The 14,318-nt window shown below is 35.3% G+C and overlaps 4 protein-coding genes across 4 annotated transcripts; 3 read left to right on the forward strand and 1 right to left on the reverse strand.

The window, feature by feature from the left end:
* Positions 1–73: 73 nt before the first annotated feature.
* On the forward strand, positions 74–7,482 carry LOC145234849 (general transcription and DNA repair factor IIH helicase subunit XPD-like). Its single transcript, XM_080099546.1, has 19 exons — positions 74–232; positions 392–569; positions 791–942; positions 1,129–1,270; positions 1,662–1,778; positions 1,978–2,101; positions 2,272–2,368; positions 2,744–2,877; positions 3,053–3,221; positions 3,426–3,544; positions 3,648–3,717; positions 4,206–4,275; positions 4,340–4,441; positions 4,622–4,777; positions 4,962–5,084; positions 5,148–5,220; positions 5,544–5,758; positions 6,913–7,056; positions 7,195–7,482. The coding sequence occupies exons 1-19, from the start codon at positions 228–230 to the stop codon at positions 7,285–7,287; spliced, it is 2,283 nt and encodes a 760-aa protein (XP_079955672.1). The 5' UTR covers positions 74–227; the 3' UTR covers positions 7,288–7,482.
* A 549-nt stretch (positions 7,483–8,031) lies between these two features.
* On the forward strand, positions 8,032–9,703 carry LOC145207110 (small ribosomal subunit protein mS29-like). Its single transcript, XM_080078602.1, has one exon. It carries the CDS (start codon positions 8,180–8,182, stop codon positions 9,467–9,469), a length of 1,290 nt encoding a protein of 429 aa, XP_079934728.1. The 5' UTR covers positions 8,032–8,179; the 3' UTR covers positions 9,470–9,703.
* A 34-nt stretch (positions 9,704–9,737) lies between these two features.
* On the forward strand, positions 9,738–11,958 carry LOC145207126 (zinc finger FYVE domain-containing protein 21-like). The gene is made up of 7 exons (XM_080078605.1): positions 9,738–9,861; positions 10,160–10,210; positions 10,282–10,450; positions 10,645–10,723; positions 10,783–10,895; positions 10,958–11,085; positions 11,165–11,958. The coding sequence occupies exons 1-7, from the start codon at positions 9,739–9,741 to the stop codon at positions 11,213–11,215; spliced, it is 714 nt and encodes a 237-aa protein (XP_079934731.1). The 5' UTR covers position 9,738; the 3' UTR covers positions 11,216–11,958.
* A 578-nt stretch (positions 11,959–12,536) lies between these two features.
* Positions 12,537–14,140, reverse strand: LOC145233815 (uncharacterized). The gene is made up of 4 exons (XM_080098605.1): positions 13,785–14,140; positions 13,555–13,662; positions 13,382–13,498; positions 12,537–13,320 (listed from the first exon to the last, which is right to left on the reverse strand). Exons 1-4 carry the CDS (start codon positions 14,051–14,053, stop codon positions 12,762–12,764), a joined length of 1,053 nt encoding a protein of 350 aa, XP_079954731.1. The 5' UTR covers positions 14,054–14,140; the 3' UTR covers positions 12,537–12,761.
* Positions 14,141–14,318: the final 178 nt, after the last annotated feature.

Below are 14,318 nucleotides of genomic sequence, written 5' to 3' on the forward strand. Positions count from 1 at the left end.
TCATAAAAATCATCAACCTCGGTTTGTTTGGGTTCAGAGGTTACTCACGTGTTTTGTGTTGTGAATTGTAATTCTCTGGAGTTGGTGAATCACCAATGGTGATTTGTACAGCAAAAAAATTACGAGTTACTACCATAAGTGGATTTAAATGTGTTGCGTTTAATTGGCGCCATAAAAGTGTACAACAAGATTTTAACAGGACATTAAAGTAAAGTGAAGACGTGGAAATGAAGTAAGTATGTTAACTTTAAAGCACCACTATACCATGCTAACCCTAACAGCTAACACATTCACTAAATATGCCGTTAAATTGCCAAAGTACGAAAGATGATGAAATTGTGAATAAAAGCGGAGTAAACAAACAGGTATTTTTCTAATGTGACATTTTTAGGCTCAATGTTGAAGGACTGTTGGTATACTTTCCATATGAGTTTATTTACCCTGAACAATACTCTTATATGATTGAGCTGAAACGAACACTAGATGCTAAAGGCCATGGAGTCTTGGAGATGCCATCAGGAACTGGAAAAACGGCAACACTTCTTTCCCTTATTGTGGCATACCATCTGGTAACTATGGTAGTATGCTAAGAATATTATGTATTGCTTTGTTTAAGGACATTGTTTTTCTTAATTTAACCCCAGATTACACCTGATGTTTCAAACAAAAGTTTATGGAACAAAGTTTATGCTATTCATTATTGTAATATTTTACACTCTGTAATGTATGGTTTTTAATAAATATAGTATGGTTAAACAAATTGTAGCAAACAAATGTAATGTGTATGTAGGAGTATCCCCAAGTTGTGGGCAAGTTATTGTACTGCTCTCGAACTGTACCTGAACTTGAAAAAGTCTTGGAGGAACTACAAAGGCTGATGGAATATTACACCAAGGAAGTTGGTGAAATGCCAAAAATACTTGCTCTTGCACTAAGTGCCAGGTTAGTTTTGATATTGTGTGATTAGGGTTTTGCTTTTTTATGAGTTATTAAAATGTATGTTTCTTTAATGATTATATACATGAAAATCACCTTAGTACGGCATTGAATTAATATGAAAAATAGCGAGTTGTCACAGATTTGTGACCTTTTTATCAGTAACATTTACAAGTAATCTCATACTTTTAGGAAAAATCTGTGCATTAATCCAGATGTAAAAGGGGCAGGTGTTGGTAAAGAAGTTGACAGTAAATGTCACTCACTGACTGCATCACATATTCGAATCAAGAATAGACATGATCCAAATGTTCCAATTTGTTCATATTATGAGGTACTGTAAGACTTCTGCATATACATTCAAATTAAATGGTTAGGTGTATTGTTTTACACTTGTCAAAGTGCTTAGTATTTATCTGAACAACCTATTTAATACAAATCTGTGTTGAAATGAACTGAGAAAACACCAGATTAGATCTTTACACACAAAAGGATTTTTACACTTAAACCTTTTTTGTTTAAAAGTGTAGCAGTGTAGACATCCGCACAAAGAAAGTAATGGCAAAAAGTCAAACCAGACAAATTGCTGAATTTTCAAGCATTGTGTCAAAACTGTGTTTTTATGTTAAGTATTTTCGGGGATTGTTTACAAAACCAAATTTGGTTGAAAAAAAGCCACCACCTATATTCAATACAGAAAGCATGCTTACATTTTTTGCAAATAGTCTTTTGATGCTGGTGGAAGAGAAGAATCACTCCCTGCCGGGGTTTACAATCTAGATGACCTGAGAAGATATGGGAGAATAAAAGGATGGTGTCCATATTTCCTTGCAAGATACAGTGTAGGTTTGCTGATAATAAAATGATGCAACATTAATGGTCTGTTTTATCTTGATCCAAGATATTACTATTCTGGCTGTTAGTCCTAATTTAAGTTGAGAATTTTGAACAATGTCATTTTTGACCAAGGAACCCCTGGTTAGATAACTTGCTGCTACTGTGGAACAAATTTGTTACAATCAAATTGTTTTTCATTTTCAGATAATGCATGCAAATATAGTAGTATACAGTTACCATTATCTGTTGGATCCGAAAATAGCAGATTTAGTGTCAAAAGAGCTTTCAAAGAACTCAATTGTGGTGTTTGATGAAGCTCACAATATTGGTGAGTTGATGTATGTTGTCAGAAACTATTCAAGTATGCTTTTCAATCCAATGCATAAAATCAACCCGATTTTAAAATTAAAAATAGGCATGCTAATTGCATGATGCTAAAACAAAGCAGCCATATGTAACAGGGCATTGAATTTAAAATTTGGTGTTTTTGATTTGCAGACAATGTTTGCATCGAATCAATGAGTGTAACTATTGGTAGAAGAACCCTGGATCGGTGTTCACAGAATGTTGAAACCTTGCAAAACCACCTGCAAAAGTAAGTAATGTATTTCCATGTCTTATTTTTTTTATCTAAAACCATGACCTGTGGTTTACTTTAAAAAACTAGCCAACCAGGAGCAAAAGAAAAATATGCAAACTAAAAAAATGGGATAAAAAAAGTAAAATCAGATATTCATGTAAAAAATTTGTAGTTTGAGGCAGAAGGTGTTTTCGTTTGTTAAATAACCTTGGTTCATTTTGTATTTTTTCCGCAGGAGTTTGAGCTTATGTAGGTTGCCTACTACTACTAAACATCACTTTAAATATTAAGTAAAGCACTAGGTATTCAAGCATGCAATGCTTGTTGGTCATTCACCAGACTTAGTCCATAAGTAGAAACATCAACAAACACCATTGCATTGTTGCCAAGGGTTCGCGAAACTGATCAAGAAAAGTTGCGGAATGAATACAAACGTTTAGTGGAAGGTCTTCGAGAGGCAAACCTGGCCAGGGAAACTGATGTTATTTTGTCAAATCCTGTTATTCCTGATGAAATACTTCAAGGTTGTTTTTACTGTCGCAAATGATATTTAATTCACATTACCCCCAAACATACATTATTTACTAACTTTTCTTAGTGTTTTTGTTTGAAACTATTTCATTGCTTGTGTGAAACTGACTGGTGTGTTTTAAGTCTTGAGACAATCTTAAAAAAAGTCTTCACTAACTTTGTCCACAGAGGCAGTTCCTGGTAACATAAGAAATGCTGAACACTTTGTTACCTTTATGAGACGATTTGTTGAATACTTGAAATCGAGATTAAGGGTGCGACATGTTGTGTCTGAAACTCCAGTTTCATTTCTTCGTGATGCATTCGATGTTGTTTGTATTGACAGAAAACCTCTGAGGTATATTTTTTGTTATGTTAAATTTCTGACTTTAAATCTTCGTTAAACCTAAATATTGTGTTCATCACAAAATACACAATTTGCTATTTAAACCACCAATGAAAAATAGCATGCTAAACAAATGCCAGTGTTTTAAAAATTTAACAGGCTTTGGAAAACAACTGATTATATTTTACGGTTAATATGAAAAGGCTTTTTCCCCAGGTTTTGTTCTGAAAGATTACGTTCCTTACTTCGCACTTTAGAATTAGCAAGTGTTGCTGATTTTTCACCATTGATATTAATTGCAAATTTTGCCACCCTTGTTAGCACTTACAATAAAGGTCAGTGTATATGGTGTTTTTTGGTGTAACATTTAACAAAAAAATATTTGTCATAGCATGCCACTGAATGATGCCAATTAAATGTTATCTTTTACTGTTTCAGGATTTGTGATATTAATTGAGCCATTCGATGATAGAACACCTACAATCCTAAATCCTGTCATGCATTTTAGGTAGTATGTGTATCTAAATCAGCGGTTCCAAAACTTTTTCATTTTTTTTTCAAAACGGTCCCTTTGCCATTATTTCGAGGGCTCACGGTCCTTGAGCCTAAATATGTATTTCATAAAAACGAAAGTTGATTTCAGGATTTTAGCTAGTTATGCAAAATTGCGCATAAAAGTCATCCAAACACAGCTTGTGACATCACAGACAAGACAAATGCACTACAATTGTGCGCGAACAATTACATTTTTGATAGTTGTCATTCAATAAAGGCTATTGTTAAGCAATGGAGACAGTTGATTCTCAATTCTACTTTGATTTAAACTTATTTAGTGGCACAAACTGACGCCAAATAAGATTATAGAATTACTTCAACCGCTTCGCGGTCCCCCCAAAATTGCCTCACGGACCCCTAAAGGACCACGGACCCCAGTTTGGGAACCGCTGATCTAAATGGAAGTTAAACCTCTTTAATCACTTTCCCTATTCTATTTAGTTGTATGGATGCCTCCATTGCCATAAAACCAGTATTTTCAAGATTTCAAAGTGTTATAATCACCTCTGGGGTAAAATACAATGCATTGCTAAAACAAAAAAATCTTTTTAAAACTCTTCTCTATCATTTGGCAGACATTATCCCCTCTCGATATGTATCCAAGGATTCTAGATTTTCAACCAGTAACTATGGCAACATTCACAATGACCCTTGCTCGTCAGTGTCTTTGTCCAATGGTAAGCAAATAATTGTGCAGATCTTGTGTAAATCACTCGTTTTATATTAAACCTACACTAATTTGTGATTCAAAAGAGACTTGACTTTATTGCTTGACTGCTTTCAAATGTTGATTGAAAAACAAATAGCCTTAAAACATAGTTCTGTTTTTGCATGTAATAATACCTGGCATGCTTCAGGTTATTACAAGAGGTAATGATCAAGTTGCGATCAGTTCAAAATTTGAAAGTCGTGAAGATGTTGCAGTAATAAGAAACTATGGAAACTTGTTGGTGGAAATGTCCAGGATTGTTCCAGATGGTGTTGTCTGCTTTTTTGTATCATACTCATACATGGTGAGACTAACAAAAAAACATTTAGTTTTAGTCCCAGTAAGAGATAAATTTTACATTTCAACATTCTAAATTAAGTAGAACCAGTTTTGTAGGTTGTTGGGTTAATACATTGGAGTTTAATGTGAAAAGAAACATTTGTTTTGATTTACAAAAGTAACAACAAAGTGTTTTTTACCACATGTAGGAAAACACTGTTTCCAGTTGGTATGAGCAAGGGATACTTGAAAACGTCCAGAAGCATAAGCTACTCTTCATAGAGACACAAGACGCTGCTGAAACAAGTATGGCTTTAGACAAGTACCATGAGGTATGACACAAATTTGTTACTTCTTGGATGACGACATGTTATGGCCACATCTTACTTTTGTAGGCATGTGAAAATGGCCGCGGTGCTGTGCTGTTGTCTGTAGCAAGGGGAAAAGTTTCAGAGGGAATTGATTTTAGTGAGTATCAGACTTTTTTATTATTTGCCAGATGAAAGAGTACATCAAAAAACGTGTTTTTTCTGAAAAGCTTGATTTTTGATTAAAACAGTCCATCTGATTTCTCTTTTTTTATTGCTAGGTATATCGTTTTACTGTTAGTCCCGTTTTTTTAATGGCTAGGTGCTTTTTTCCGTTAGTAGAATGTAAACCATCGTGGCTGTATTGGCATTTGGTAAAGAATTATATATGTCAGCCTTATCTCACTGTTAATATATTTAGTGTTGGTTATGTTAAGCAGTCATTATTTAACGACACTCTTTCTTAAATCTTGTTTTTTACAGCGCACCATTTAGGACGGGCTGTCATCATGTTTGGAATTCCTTATGTCTATACTCAAAGTCGAATTCTTAAAGCCCGACTTGAATATCTGCGTGAAAACTTTCAGATACGGGAGTCGGATTTTCTCACATTTGATGCTATGCGCCATGCTGCTCAGTGCGTGGGTCGTGTAATACGCGGCAAAACTGACTACGGAATTATGGTGTTTGCCGACAAGGTATGAGAAAGACTGTATCACTGTAGGCCTGTTTTAGGAGAGACTAAACATCTCCTTACAGTTTCCATTATAAGACCTAAACGTACCAATACATGGACGAACACGACAAATCCAGACTGCGATTTTGAATCTGCAACCATAGCCCGTATTGGCCACGAATAAAGAAATTTTCACGTTTCACACCAACACTTAAAATTGTACAGGGAAATTGAAAAAAAGTCGTTGAAATGTCATGGTTAATTTAAACGAGTAACCTGATTGAGTAAATAGCCAAGATCACCGAGCGGTTACCGCTTTGTGTTTACAAGGTTATGGGTTCTAATACCATCGGTAGCTTGTATTTCCCTGAGCATGAAACTTGAGCGGCATTGCTCCAAGTTGCCGATGGGTTTAACTAAATTGAGGTCGCCTACTGCCCAAGTGAAAAAAAAAAAAAAAACGACGAAAAAAAAAGATTCAACGGACTTGCCAACAAACCAGGCAACTTGAAGGCGGATTCTTTGTGAGCATAACGTATTTAGTAGAGATGTACCGAATATTCGGTTTGCCGAATTTATTCGGCCGAATCGGCCACTTTTGCAAAGATTCGGTTTCGGCCGAATAATTTGTTGCGATTCGGCCGAAACCGAATCTTTTACGAACACTCATTTAAAGCGTTATACGTGTTTTTTTCTGTTTAGTACCAACGAAATCGCGTCAATCATTACATTTTTTTAACACATTGTAGCTTTTCCCACTGCAGACGAAAATCAGTAATTCATTGTCGGGTTGGCAATCAATGTTATACCTCACTGAACTAAAATAAGGACGAAACAAAACCATTCTGCACTTATTGCCTGGTATATCAACTTATGTTTTCATGTCAAACGCGTAGGGTACGAATTCGCGTGACGTCATAAATGATTCGGTTGATTCGACCGAATTTATTCGGCAAAACCGCCGAATATTCGGTTTCGGCCGAATCGAAATTTCGCCGATTCGGTACATCACTAGTATTTAGGCCTTTTCCCCTCCACTGAAGATAGTAATAAAACAAACAAATAATCAAAACACATCGGCTCACATGCATTTTTATCGCACGGTCAGTATTAATATTAAATGAAGACTTATTGCTTTGAAACAAAAGGCGATATATACCTATTGTTTCGTTGCAGAGATTTGCTAGGAGTGATAAGAAGAGTAAATTACCGCGGTGGATCCAAGAACATTTGTCCGACGCTGTTTTAAATTTATCAACTGACGAAGCTGTCCATATTTCGAAACGATTTCTCCGTCTTATGGCACAGCCGTTTTCCAGGGTTCGCTTGTCGTTATTTTTGTATTATATCTTGGTAAACAAAAATGGTGATTTTTTTGTTAATTATTGTTGTCCTCCGAAGATTTGTCCCCTTCTTGCTGTTATAGGAAGCGAATTGTGCTTTTTGTTTTTATTGTAGGAAGATCAACTGGGTCTTTCGCTTTTGACTTTGGAGCAGTTGCAATCTGAAGAGTTTCGGGAAAGAATCAGACAAATTGCTCACCAAGTGTAACGCGCTTTCGGTAACTTACGAAGAAGCGGCGAAGACGCAGTTTACCACGTGGTGCCTCAATGGCCACTGTCCATATCAGAGGGCCCTATGTTGAGAAGCGGGAAAACACCTTGTTTTATTACTGTGGACGTTATGACAAGGATTCGCTGATTAGACCAAACGTAATTTACCGTCAATAAACATTCCTAAGTTCAATACACACAAAAAACAAGCCTGTTTGTATGGCAAGGTTACTCAAGAGGTTAAGGTGAAGTTTTGAATATTGTATTGGTAGCCTACTATAAAAAGCTTATCAGTAAGATGTCCGAGAATTGTTTATATTGAATATTTTCACTTAAATTCTGAAACTGAGCACAAAGTATGACATAAAAACATGCAACAAGTCGAGAAATATTGAATCACGTCTGCAGGTTGAAGCCGCGTGCATGTCGATATTGCATACATTTGATCAGTCATTTCCGGTATTGTATTTCAACTCTGATCAAAAGTTACGGTTGCGAGAATTCGAATGCGCAATCGATTTATGATGATCAGCAATTAATCATATGACAGTCAATGTTGGTTAAATTATGTGAAGAAAATACACTTTCGCTTTTAGACAAACTATCCACAACCACAAGAGCACATTACGAGCATGGGGCATTGCGCGAATGATTAATGAGATTGAGAAGTTTAGATTAAATAGTGTATTTGCTGCAGTTGGGTTGTTTTAATTCATATAGATGAAATTGTAGAGCAACTTTCGCTTTGTCATATATATTGACCGTTTAAAACCTCAGCATGCAACCTGCAAGGTTCACCGTTCACGTTTAGAAGTCATATAGTTGCATTTGTCTGTTTTTTGATTTACCTTTAAATTTTTGCACAGCATTATACAGAGTGGTGTTTATAAATGCTTATATTTAGTATGCTTTCATATCGAACTGCTAAGTTATGCTTTGCTTCAAGCAATGTTGCATTAACTGTGCTTGTCAAGCCAAAAGAAACAGTTACCCTTAAAAACAGAAAATACTCCAATACCTTAGACCTCAAGCCATTGTCAACATCAGAACCTGGAAATTTTAGCACACTGGAACATTTTTTAACTGATGAAAGTAATCCTGCAAGGCACACAATAGATGATGTGGGACTAATGTACACTATACCCAAAGAAGACTACAGTAAAATGGTTTCAAGTCAGTTTAATACTGTAGCTTTTACACAACAGTTTGACAAACAGGTCCAGAGCCTGAATGAAGCAAGCATGGTTATACGACAACCCGGGTTTGAAATTGTGAATTACCTACAAAACACGGACTACACTGCACCAGTTAATAGGTATGTGATTCATGGCCCCCAAGGCAGTGGGAAAACGATGCTTATGATGTATGCCACACACTTCTGCATGAAGGAGAACTGGTTGATAGTTCCAAATTACAATATGTGGAGCTGGATGGACTATCAGTCGAGATACAAGCCCACCATGAAAAAGGAAATTATGGAGTCCACATGGAATAAAGAAAGAGTAGATGTCCCACATCGAGCAGTAATATGGCTTGATACGTTCAAGCTCCTAAATGGATCACTTTTAGACAATATTAAGACTACACAAAAGTATCAATGGTCCAAGCATGAATCAGCGGACATTGGAGAATCGTTTAGTTCCATAGTTGATTTTGGAAAGGCTCGTGTGAGAGTTGCTACAGATGTAATAGGAGCAATCATGAAAGAAATAAGAGTTCAAGATGCAAGCACCATGCCAAGAACATTGGTTACAGTGGATGCAGTCAATGCTGCATTCTGTGAAACCAAATTAAAAATCAAGCACAATGTGTACTTAAAAGCTCATGAACTTAGCTATGGGCACAACTTGAAAAAACTTATGACCAGCTCATGGACAAATGGTGCTGTAATTACTGCGCTAAGTAAACCATTTTTGGAAAAAAACAAAAAAGGTTACTTGCTTCCTGGTAGTCACCCATATGATTTACTTGGTCAAGAGGGATTCGACTGGCTTGACCCCCACATTCCAATAGCTGTTGGACAGTATACTGACAAAGAAATTTTGTCACAACTTGCATATTATAAAGATAGGAAGTTTTTGACTGGACCGTGCCTGTCTGAGGCTGGAGAAGCTGAATTAATCCAACTTAGCTACCGCAACCCTGCTGACCTTGCCCATATCTGCCTCAGTGCATCTTAGTTAATTATGCTACATTGAAGTTGTTCTCACATTGTTTTTGCAGCATTTTAATAGTAAAAACTGCTGATCTAAATGATCTCAATGACACAAAAATGTCCTAAAACTTTGATACAGCCTTGCCTGGTTATGTTTAATAGGCATATATTTTTGGCAAGTTTATTTCATTGGAAATTAAACTAACATAGAATAAAGTCTTGCAGTAAAGTGCTAACTGTTTTGCTTTTCATTTGTAGACATGGTAGTGTTTAGCCACTAGGCCCTTCTTAAACATGGATGTAATTTCCGGCAGAAAGCTGGACAAGTCTGCAAGTGGACTTCGTATGATTCCAGTTTCTGATACTTTTGCTTGTCCATTTGCACTTTCTGAACCCATGTGGGTTTCTGATAAAGAAGTAAGTGTTTACAGTAGTCCACTTAGTTTATTTGTAAATCACATGTACTTATTCTGTGGATATTAAAAAAAAGGAATAAGGATACCCACACTTTTCTGAATGCAACAAAATTGATGTATCTTGCATTTAACAGCTAAACGGAATATGTTGGTTGGGATTAAGTTAGGGTAAATAGCTTTTACCAGTTAGATAACTGTATTAAAGACGGTTGTTTGGATTTGAAAATGCAATGTAAATATTACAAAGCCAAATTCCTATTCCTGCATATATAATATTGCATATATATTTTCTTTTATAGTGCACAGCTTGTGTTTCATGTGACAAATCATTTGATTTCTTCAATCGCAAGGTTAGTGCTATATATACTTTACATAAATATGTGATCATGTATTTTGACAACAATCTCTCAAACTGTTTTAGCACCACTGCAGGCGATGTGGTAAATGTTTTTGCGACCGATGTTGTCAACATGTTTTGGCACTGAAAAGGATGTATTTTGTTGATCCTGTCCGCCAATGTTATGAGTGTGCAGTCATATCCAAAGTGGAAATGGAGTTTTATGACAAATGTTTGAAGATCCTAATGTCAGGTTAGGACACACCAGTTTATTAAGCATAAGCCTAACAGTACAACCAATTTGAAAGCAAAAAGAGCTTGCCTGTAAATTAGTTTCACCTTCCTGTTTGAGAGCAAAGACAAACAGCAGATATTGACTGTCAACGTATGGTTCAAATATCAAATATTTTTTCAATATGGGCACCAACTGAAAGTTTGTTTGTTTAGAGTGTGAATTCACCATCAAGGATGACATTCAAGACAAAAGTTTCGGAAAAGCAAAATGTTGTTTATCAAATGACAACCGGTAAGTCTTGTCACTCGTTCTCACAACAATAACTGACAAAACTTGTGGTGTATCTTAAGAAAACTTCTTCACTCCTTCCCAAGAAGTTCTACATCAATGAGTGATTCACCTAAACTGATCATTCTTTCCAAAATTGTTTGGGTCAACTTTATGACAGACACATCCAACACCAGTAATGAAATAAATGACTATTGCATTGACCAAAGTACCAAAGACCTGCTGTTTGTTTTGCAGAGAGTCAAAAAGTAGTTACTTGTGTCTCAATTAAGTTTAAAGATGCAGAGGATAGTGCAGTTTTGCACCAACAAACTTATGAATCTGTGGACAAAATGGCTGCTCCATGGCTTTCATCGTTTAAGAGGGTAAGTTTTGTCAATGTTTGTTTTTTCTTTGTAAACACTGAATGCTTGGGTCTTATGAAAACTACATTTGCTTATTTAGGCCATGAAGTATTTGTTTGAAGCAAGGGGTGATGATGAGAGCTCAGCTTAATCCAGTTTCTGCACCTGCATGCCTTCAATACTGTATTTTCTATCATTGTTAATAACTTTCATATATGTTTTAGTGGGTAAAGTAAACATACAACTACCATTTTTTGTATTTTTGAACTATAACACCCAAAAACAACTAAGAGCTGTGGGTATTGAAACTCTACAAAAATTTGGACATTAAAGCATTAAAGGTGGGCAGAATTGTAAAGTTTTTCTTACAATTATGAGGGACAATTCAGACAGCTGCTTAAATGTTTTGGTTTCTTATTTGTGCAATAAACTCGCAAATATTATTGTCACAGCGTATTGTGTAAACATTTGTTTCCGTTTACCTGTGTTGTTTTAAAACATAATGTGTTAAAATTGGCTATATTTTTGTTTGAAGCATACCTGTTGCATCTCCCAAACCTAATAAATTGGCAAGACTATTGTTTAAGTTGGATTCAGGTAGTACTGAAGCATACATGCATCCAACTGTAACAAAACAGTCTTACAGTGACATGGTATTGCAGTATTTTAAAGTCTTGTCTTGTGCAAACATATGGCATAAACAAAATATCAACTCAGTGCAAAATTTGTAAAATTAAGAAGCATTTGTGATTGCAGTGACTCGTTTCAGTTTTTGCATTGTGATCTACTAATTTAGTGGAAATTGTTTTCTTGCTGTTTTTAATTACATGTGTTCCATTGCAAATTTCATAATTCTATATATTGTTCATACATTATAATATTCATAAGCTTGTGTTTTATGTATCTTCTGTTAGTATATTTAAGACAGAACACTGAGCCAGGACACTTTCGAGGGCCACGAAGGATTTAAAAATGTAACCATACAGATAGAGCAAAGAGATTTCTTTTGGGAGTTTGCAGATGCATGTTTCAAGCTTAACATTGAATCGCAACAATAATCATGATAGAAGTCATCCACACAAAAGCATTGAAAACAAAGCTTATATTACACATGCAAACCTTACAACTGTCCCAAAAAACATTGCTCTATCTGTATGGTTACCTTTTTAAAATAACACATGCAAACCTTGTGCTTGTACCAAATTACAGTATACCTAAGTTAATTTTTTTTGGACCAAAAAATTTGTCCCGATTAGCGAACATCTATTAACTGATGGTAATTAGTTGTTGATTTAAACCTTACCACATTACAAATCATTTATACCTTAAGTTTTGTCTGAATTAGATTAAGATCCAGTTTAACCATGGTTACTGTATGATGTCAAAAGTGTTAAAACCTTGCTCCTGCAATAAGCAAATAGTCTGTGTGCTGGATACATGACTTATATTCTTATCCACCCTATATGTAAACCAATTTGCCGCAGTAAACAAGCTGACAAGGATAGCACCCAAATATCTTGGCTGTTTTTTTAGCAATATCTCGTAGTGGTCTGCAAGCCGAAAAGGGTTGGAAACCATTGATTTGAGGAGGTAGCAGTGACATATTGATGTCTATCTATGTTCTTGCACAACTCATTTTATCTTTGCAACCAACAATAAAATAAGTTGCCCACAAACCATTAAAAAGCACTGCAGAATCATTTTTTAGTCTTTATTTTTCTTCGGCGAAATAATTCAAAAAAGTTGTAGTGATAGCGTTTCAGTTTTAGGGGAGTGCTCTGCATTTTTGTTCTTCTAAATTTGTTTTTTCTCTCACTTTTCATTTTTCGATGTTTATGGATGCTTTTAATGGGCAAATCGGGCAATAATTTGTACTTCAAAATATTGTCAATCTGGGACTGAAGTGTATGCGGTGTTTTGATTTCATGCAGTCCATTATTCTGACAAACAAAATCCAAAGTACTGGTTTTCTCAAGTTGGGGCAGTTTGATAGGTAACTCAGAGCGATCAATAGCAATGCCAATATCAGTATCAGTGTAAAATTCCTTTTCACCTTCTTTCACATCACTAACAGTGGTATCTTCTAGAATGCTGTCATTGACATCAAAGTTAGTACCGAAGAGTTTTTCCAGGGAGGCATGGACAAGTTTTTCTGGTAACTTCTGTGGTTCAGGTTTTATCAAACCTTGTTTTTGAGGTGGCAACAATTCAACATGGATATCTTGTTTTTTCAAGATACAAGTGATATCAATGTACCTAAAAGAATTAAAATTACATAAATCATGTTTTAAATTAATACAATTCTTATACAACTTACCATTTTTCTATTTTGTCCAAAAGTTTTGTCACACAGTAGTTTATGTTGCTGCATATAGCAATCAATAACAAGTGCAATGAAGCAAAATGTTCAATTTTTAGCTGATCCAGTGAGTGACTAAATAGCAGCAAATAAGTTTAAAAAGTTTGTAAAAAGCCATGTTGCAAACCTACCTTATGCATTCCATACAATTGCTTTTTGATTCCATCAAGATCAAAAATGCCAATGACAAAATCTTTGCAAAATTTTGGGCAACCTGTACTTCATTATGTTTAGGAGATCTGCAGAACACATTCAATTCAATATATATATATTATAAAGCTTTTGCAATAACAATACTTGTGTTTTTAGATTTTGCAAAAATAAATTATAAAGGGAGGAAGTAAAGTAAAATCTTACTCACTGTTTGTATTTGTCTTCTACTGCTTTTGCCTGCTTAGAGATTTTCAGTCGAACATATTTTCGCGTATTTCGTTCCAATTTTTTGATTGCTTGAAAAAACTTTTCTGACCTCTGTGCACAGCTGTGTTTGTATGCAACTTGCACCAGTATGCCCAAGTGGTATGCCAATCCTTGCTGGTTTGTTGTAAACGCGAGAACATCGCTTAACACCTCTTCAAAAGTGTTTGTTCGCATCTGATTGTTGTACACAGTGGATAAACAAACAAACATGAAACACACGTGGGATGTAATCTGAAAGAAAGTATTAGGCAAAATCCATAGAAAACACGTTTGATAGATAGACTTTGGTATAGGGTTTTTCCCTTTTTCAGGTAACACCCATGTAACAATGCAATATTCATTAAAATACAGTACTTTTGGACAGTGTTTTAACGTATTTTTTTTAAATTATGGTGTAATACAATAACTGTTATTCGTTTATATGTTTAATACATTTTAAAGGCTATTCAACGCATTACGAAATAAACTCGTTTGT

The sequence above is a fragment of the Phallusia mammillata genome, chromosome 1 (genome assembly GCF_965637545.1).
Source record: "Phallusia mammillata chromosome 1, kaPhaMamm4.hap1.1, whole genome shotgun sequence".
NCBI classification, from domain to species: domain Eukaryota; kingdom Metazoa; phylum Chordata; class Ascidiacea; order Phlebobranchia; family Ascidiidae; genus Phallusia; species Phallusia mammillata.

Excerpts from the sequence above, each read along its gene's own strand:
- LOC145207110 (XM_080078602.1), top strand. The coding sequence starts at position 8,180 with ATGCTTATATTTAGTATGCTTTCATATCGAACTGCTAAGTTATGCTTT.
- LOC145234849 (XM_080099546.1), top strand. Across the intron at positions 3,718-4,205 it reads AATCCTGTCATGCATTTTAG|TTGTATGGATGCCTCCATTG; the intron begins GTAGTATGTGTA and ends TATTCTATTTAG. Across the intron at positions 4,442-4,621 it reads GTCAGTGTCTTTGTCCAATG|GTTATTACAAGAGGTAATGA; the intron begins GTAAGCAAATAA and ends GGCATGCTTCAG.
- LOC145233815 (XM_080098605.1), bottom strand. The coding sequence starts at position 14,053 with ATGTTTGTTTGTTTATCCACTGTGTACAACAATCAGATGCGAACAAAC. Across the intron at positions 13,663-13,784 it reads GTAGAAGACAAATACAAACA|ATCTCCTAAACATAATGAAG; the intron begins GTGAGTAAGATT and ends TGTGTTCTGCAG. Across the intron at positions 13,499-13,554 it reads AATTGTATGGAATGCATAAG|TCACTCACTGGATCAGCTAA; the intron begins GTAGGTTTGCAA and ends GCTGCTATTTAG.
- LOC145207126 (XM_080078605.1), top strand. The coding sequence starts at position 9,739 with ATGGATGTAATTTCCGGCAGAAAGCTGGACAAGTCTGCAAGTGGACTT. Across the intron at positions 10,724-10,782 it reads TGTTTATCAAATGACAACCG|AAAACTTCTTCACTCCTTCC; the intron begins GTAAGTCTTGTC and ends GTGTATCTTAAG. Across the intron at positions 11,086-11,164 it reads GGCTTTCATCGTTTAAGAGG|GCCATGAAGTATTTGTTTGA; the intron begins GTAAGTTTTGTC and ends TTGCTTATTTAG.